Here is an 8,093-nt window from a genome sequence, read left to right on the forward strand (position 1 = left end):
TATTTTTAATTTTAAATTTTACGCATAAATAGGGTTAATCAGTGTGTATCATATAGTAAATGATAAAAATCTTGAAATTATTTTTAATCATTATAATAATGAAATATATTAAATAGCAAATATAAGAAAATATTTTTATTGGATAACAAAAGAACAGATTATTACGTTTATTATTGACGAATAATATTAAAGGCATTAAGTCATATAATTTTTTTGAGTTTATTATGATAATAAATATTTTCATATTTTTCTACTACAGTACTACGTGTGCATTCTTAAAGTATATATAAACTAATATTAGGAACAGTTTTTTACCAGATACATTGTTGTGTATAAATAATACATTAAAATATAATTAGAAGGAACCTTGTCTAATTAAAAAGTGTTTCATTTATCATCACGACAGTTTCTCTCAAATACAATTATGGTAATAAAACATTTGCACATAACCATAGCTATTATATTTATTTCTACATTACTTGAAATTAAATATCATATCATTACACACTAATAATGTATTTATTTTATTAAATATATGATTTTATTTTATATTTTAATTAGAAGTAAGAATAAAATGTTATATTTACCAATAAATTTTATCAATATACGTAATATATAGATTTATATATTATTATTTTTAACTTGTTATTTATACCATATAATAATTTTACATATATGTTTATAGATTATTAATATCGCCTGTTTTTTATAATTACTACAATTATTGGATATTTTTTGTGAATTATTTAAAATTCATTTTTATTTTATTAAAATAATTTATAAAACTCCGTGTCTAGTTCATTTTTTAATTATTATATCAATCTCATTTTTCGATATATATATTTTGAAATTTTCTAAAAAATTCAGTTTTATAATTTTACAGTATCACATATATCACATTAATTTTGTTACAATAATTAATATTATATACTAATTAGTAGTCTACTATGTTATAAGATATTTTAAATTTTTCATTAGTTGAATTTTGATATATTCATTCAAATGAATTCATCAGATTTGTATGATCATTATATTTTTTGTTAATCATTCTTTTTATATTTTTTACGCTTGGATTTAAAAATAAACCTAATGTTGTATACTGAATATTAGCAAAGGAATGATACTTCATATAATGGATATTATTATTATATATATATTTAAGAATTCAATCAATATAACTTATAATATATTATATATTTAATAAAAAAATTTTATATATAACCTTAAAAAGAATGAATAGAATTAATAATACTACCATTATTAATATAACCATGGATGTTCCTACCCCCGTAATTTCGTCAATATTTGCACTTGTAATTGTTTTAACTTCTTGGATTGTATGAGTTAATATTCTTTTAGTATATTGGGGCTTAGGGATTGTGTTAGTATGTAGACTTGTAGTTGTTTCTGTTTTTTTCACTGTGATTTTTCCTTGTTCTATCCCATATTTTTCTTCTGTGACTGATTTTTGATTTTTTGCAGGTGATCTCTTCGAGGGACGATATTCAATTGGATAGTATAACATATTTTTCCTATATGTGTGATATAATGTTTCTGCTCCATCAAGAATACTTGTAAATATTTTGTTAAACTTATATTGACACTCTCTCAAAAATTTCATATATTTCTTGTGACTATTAATATAAGCTGGACAATTACATGAATTTATTTTATTTTTTTCAATATTATTATAGTGTTCATCCAAATTATGAAACACCAAGTATGTATGATCATCAATATGTGCATCATGACCATTACACACTTGATTAAAGTTTTTTACATTTGTAATGTATTTTTGACTTTGTTCCCCTATTCGTTTGTAATTAGCCACTGTTTCTGTAGGATCTTCAACAAATGTTTTTAGTTCCTTTTTTAGCTTATAGCTGAAGTATTTACAAGCGCATGTCTTATGTTCTTCGTCATTTTATTTTACTTGTATATGATATAAGTATTTACCAAGATATAGACATGCTAACAAAAAACCATTAATCTCAGATTTTGTTTTTTCAAATTCACGACACGCAGTTATAACATGACTAGCTATATTACCATCATACAAATTTTTAACTATATTATAATCATATGTACTTTGAGGAAATATAATCTTAAAATAAATCTAAAAATGAAGATAATAAATGTGTTTATAAAAATATTAAGCAGATATTATAAAAAAAATAAATTTTCTATCATTGAAAAAAATATATAGTCTAATATTCTGAAATTTTATTTTCTGCTTTTGGTCAAGTAGATGAATACAACCTTTTCAGATATAGTAGTATACAAAATGTTTTATATATTTGAAATTGCACTAAAAATTTTTATATTTCTACAGCATTATCCTTATATAATAAAGTATGATGTTATTATTTGTTAGAAATAAGAAATTAAATTTAACACATAAATGCATAATAAGAAAATTACATATTTAACGTCATAGTTTCATTTATTATAATTATTAATGAATGAGTAACACTGTTATGTATATAACATAATTACATTAAAATATCTACTCACCATAATAAATTATGAGGAACAAATGTTAAAACACTTAATAATTTTGTACTAATATATTTACATATATGTAATTATTTTTGTAAATTATAGGGTGATAAAATTATTATTAAATAATATGTTAGATTATTATTTAGACACATAAATCATTGTTTTCGAAATTTTTTACTCTTATTAAAAGTATGATACATGCTAATTTAAGCACTATATGATAATTTTGGTTAATTTATTTTAATTTGATCAAAAACATCTATGCATGATTTCATATTATATATAATTTAATATGAATATATTATTTAATGTAACATTGTAATATTATCTTATACATATTTATATATTAATTCTTAAATTGTACAATATGCATATAATTTTTTCTGATATATATGTTTTACAATAGTATTGTATTCTAGTTTTCTCCATACGTATATGTATTACAAAAAATGTTACTATTTTTATTTACATTATAGGAGTAGAGATTTTTTATTTTTAATATGCTTTTCATATATCTTGTAAAAAAATAAAAATATTTAATAAAATAGAAACTTCATACGTTATTAAATAACAAATTTGTGATATCATGAACTTATTTATTTATATGTTATTATTAAATAAAATATTATTTTTTAATATGTTTTTAACATTATTTATTTTTATTCGTGTACCATAATAATTGATATTTACTTCTCAATATCTTAAATGGTAATTTCTTCATTCGGAATAATTAATATTTTAATGTGTATAATCTAGTTTATATACACAAAAATGTATAATTGTGAAAATTTTATACCGTTCAAAAATCGTATAATAAGATGCATATTATATATTTATATATTATTTCATATATACCTTATGATTCAAGTAAAATATATAGTTAAATTAACTATATATTCATATATTCCTAGCATACATCACATTAAATTGCAACAGATTAATATAAATTAGAAAATAATTTTTATAAATATTTTCTTTTGATAAAATATTATAATAGTATCATTTTTTAAAACTTTAACATATAATTACTAAGTGTAACCATTTGAACACTTGTGAATATTTATCTGTATGATAAATTAAGCATGTAATTACATCAGGTTAATTTCTGTTTTATGTAAAATAAATATATTATTTATTATAGAAACATGTGTACATTAAATTGAGCTTTTATTTCCTCATTTATAAACATTTTGCCCCATTTAATTAATACTTGTGTAATGATTTATTTTATTACTATAACTCACAGATATATGAAAATATTTTTAGAAACATATACTACATTAGGATTCCATGTAATATATTATAATGCAATTTTCATCATACATATGTAAACGTGTTTTTTTATTGACTCCTGAAAAATGCTTAAATCGAAAATATATAATCGATTCACATATATAGTATAATATTTTATCATAGAAATTTGTAATCGAAAAAGTTCATTAAGAACATAAAAAATTAAAACAGTTATATTTACAGACACTTACATTAGCGAATAAAAAAAATTATTTATATTAAAAAATAAATGGATGATACATGAAAAAAAGAAATTTTATCTTATTTATTTGTACATAATAATATTATTAAACTGGATTTTTTAAAGATATATGAAATTTCTTATTTCATTTTACATAAATTTATATCTAATATTATTAAGGGTACATATATTAAGGATGCATAGCTAGTTGTATATTCCTTTTGTTCAAGGTATCATTTAGGTAAAACGTTCATAACTTTAACAAAAGCATAATAACATTTTTATACGAATAATAATTTATTCTTACTTTTTTTGTATCCATACCCGATGTAGTAATAGATTAGGCTAAAATGAAAATGCAGTATGTAAAAGATGATATGTTCATTGTATTAAACTAAATGTTAAAAAAGGTAATCTTAATATAATACTATAAAAGTTTCATATAATATGTATTCGGATTATAAATCATAAATGAATGAATACATGAAAATATGAAGTATATTTTATGAATGTTCTAAATAATGACAGTTAAATAAAAGGAATTATTCCGAATGTTTTGGAAAATGTATATACTTATAATTTATATAATGATATATTGATATATAATATATAATATACTTCTTAATAATAAATTTTAATGGATATTTGTTTTATTTTGAATTTAGTATATATAATTCTATTTTTATTTCGTATTTTTTTCTTCAAATGTTGTACTACATTTATAAATGTAGTATAAAAGGTGTATATCTCTTTGTAAAAGCATTATAGTTAACATTTTCAATTTAAAATAAACACGGTAGCATTATCCTCTTATATGCATAGTAAAAATTAAGCGATAATTAATTTTACCACATTATTTAATAGCATATTACATAGATATATCCTAAATTATGTTCATTATTCAAATATATATCTGTATTTAGAAAATATTGTTCATTAACAATACTTATGCTTTCTAATTACATAATTAATCTCTGTGTATACTGTAATTAGGCCCATTTCCTAAAATTAATAATAATGACAAAGTTTCAAGTGTATGTATAATACGTATATATTTAAGGGCTCATAATTGCTTTGTATAAAAATAAATTATAAATGTTATGCATAATAAATATAAATATTTCTTATAGTTATATTTTGCCTTTATATATTCACAAGGGAATGTACTTTAATATAATAAAAGCACAGGTTACTTTATACATATATTATATTATAATTAATCAAATTATTTTTAGAATATATATATGTATATTTATATTACTTTCTTCACTTATGACAACTATATCTTTTTTCTTTTACATTGTAAAAAATATGAAAAACATTAATATTATCTTTTATTGAAAACAGAATATTTTATTATAAATTTCATTATGGGCACGTTAAGCTCTGTACAATTAAATTCTAAGAAGTCCCTAAGTACAATGTGTTATATCACTACAATCTATATATTAACATATATAAATATTTGTAACGTGCGTTGAATGTATTCATAAATAACTCTACATATAATTATATAATTATTATATTTATTTTTAACTACAGTACAAGAGAGAAATAACAAATATATATTTATTATATTTTATAATATAACAAATTCGACATCTTCATATTTATACTCGAACAAATTAGTTATTTATATTTTGTAAGATTCATATACAAAGAATCATGTATCAAATGAAACAATGAAATATTGCATCTTTAATTAGCTTAAGCATAAACAAAAATATCACTCTTATATCAAAATTACATTGTTTTCACATTGAATTACCATATAAATAGCATAACAAATAATTAAACATATATATTTATATTGGTTATACATACAAACTCTTAAACACATAAATACGTGAAAAGATAATAATTTTTATAAAATATCTTAGATTTATAAAAGGATATATAAGTAATTATCCTCATATAACTGTAAGACATACAATAAAATTCATGACAGTGTGAATCCGTCTTAACTATACATATATATGTTATTTTATTATATTTATTTGTGTAAATTTTCAGCATTATATATGCCATTACAGAAATTATGAATTAATCATAATATTATTAAATATATTATATTGTTAAAACAATTATAACATGCTATATATTATAAATGTAATTTTAAAAATAAAAAATATCATAAGTTCATTATGAATCCTTAATGATATAAGATTTGAATATAAGAATTTTTCTGAAATATTGATTGCAATTTTTTTGTTTATAAGATATATATTAAAATATTTAATATATTATGTGTAAAACATGGATATATTTTTAAATTAATTTTATTTTCTAAAGCATACAAGCATAAGTTAACGTAGGAAAATTACATATATATTTTGTGTACATATCTTTTCAAAAAATTTGCTATTGTATAACCGATATAAATATAAGAAGTACATTAACTGTATATTTATTGTTTGTTCATACATTCTGATTTTATTAAAAACAATATATAATTTTAATAAAATACATAATGAAATATTTTAATATGATTAAATAAAATGATTTGTAATTTACATATGTTATTTAACATTTCTTTTCATACAATGAAAAAAAATAAAATTACCCCTTTATACGAAAATTCAAAGAATATGAAATATATTATAAAAAATAGAGCACATTGATATATTGATACTATCAAGATCCCATAATTTTACAGTATTGTATATCACAAAAATATATATATTTTTTTTTTCATAATATTCTTTAATAGGTTTTATTAAAATTATTTTTTTTTCATAGTATTATATTTTGATGATCTAATATTTATATCTCTTAATATATTATAATACATATTTATAATATGCTATAAATATATCACCCTATTATTAATATTTAAGGAGTATATTTTCTTTATGCTTGAAGTACAATTAACTGATATAATTATAGCAGTTATAATAGCATAGCCTTTAACACATTCTTATATTATATACATATATTAATTAGAGTATAGTATAATTAATTATTTGTGTGCTCCGGAATTTCTCTATATATGTAATGAACAAATTATTTTAATATCACATCATATAATACTTTATTTGAGAGAGAACTATGAGTTATATGATTCATTAACTTCATGAATTTAAGAAAAGCACAAAAGGAGAACACTATATTTTTTAAATAGGTTATAATTTAAATGATATACTGTAATAATTATTATATTATTGCTTCAAAAAATATCATGAATTATCTGTAAATAATAACATCACATATATATAAATATATTTAAAAATATATAGATAATCTGTACCTTGAGAATATCAAAGAAAAAACATCTATATAAGTTTTATCATTATGTATTTGAATTAAATATAATTAATATATAAAATTATGTACAAGGTTTGTTTAATATATCATTCATAAATAAATCATATTAATATATTATCTTTATTCTGTTCATTTGTCGTATGCTTTTACTTGAATTTTTTGCTTTTAATTCTATTACTCTCAATAATTAAGTCATAAGAACGCAGAGAATTTGTTTATGCCTATCATTTTCATTATGAAATATAAAGATATTTTAAAACGTATTAAAGAGTATTATAGCTTAGTTCCATGTAAACATTGATGATATTAGAGTTTGTGTAATTATTTTGATTTAAAACAATAGAAAAATTGTTATTTTTTTATTAATTTCGTTTATACATATCATAAAATAATATACGAACGTAGCATATACCAGAACCTTATTATATAGAAATTAAATATAATAAAAATATTTTTTCTCAGAACAATATAATTATGCATTAATACATAATAATGTGTAGCTAATTTTCTAGACACTGAGCTCAAAACATATACGATTGTTTATTTTTACATCATTAATTATTTTAAATCATAATGCTGTCATAAACATAATTTCATTTAAAATTTAACTGCACTTATATAATTTCATATATAAATTACATATTTATTCAGGATGTAATATAATTATTATGATAATTTTGTTTTATAGTTCTAAAAATAAGTTCTAGTTTTATTTTTATACCTATTTAAATGTAATTTTATTGTAAAAAATATTTCTTTATATACCCTATCTATAATGTATTATTAATAAAATGATGAGGTATATATATACGAATAATATATTTACATTCTTTTATTGGTAATAATGATTAAA

The 8,093-nt window shown here is 19.1% G+C and overlaps 1 protein-coding gene across 1 annotated transcript; it reads right to left on the reverse strand.

Moving 5' to 3' along the window:
- Positions 1–994: 994 nt before the first annotated feature.
- On the reverse strand, positions 995–2,517 carry PGO_001445 (variable surface protein; the record flags this gene model as incomplete). The annotated part of the gene is made up of 3 exons (XM_028690951.1): positions 995–1,123; positions 1,271–1,906; positions 2,497–2,517. 3 exons carry the CDS (start codon positions 2,515–2,517, stop codon positions 995–997), a joined length of 786 nt encoding a protein of 261 aa, XP_028546752.1.
- Positions 2,518–8,093: the final 5,576 nt, after the last annotated feature.

Source organism: Plasmodium gonderi (genome assembly GCF_002157705.1).
Source record: "Plasmodium gonderi DNA, contig: Pgo-contig_148, whole genome shotgun sequence".
Taxonomy (NCBI): Eukaryota; Apicomplexa; class Aconoidasida; order Haemosporida; family Plasmodiidae; genus Plasmodium; species Plasmodium gonderi.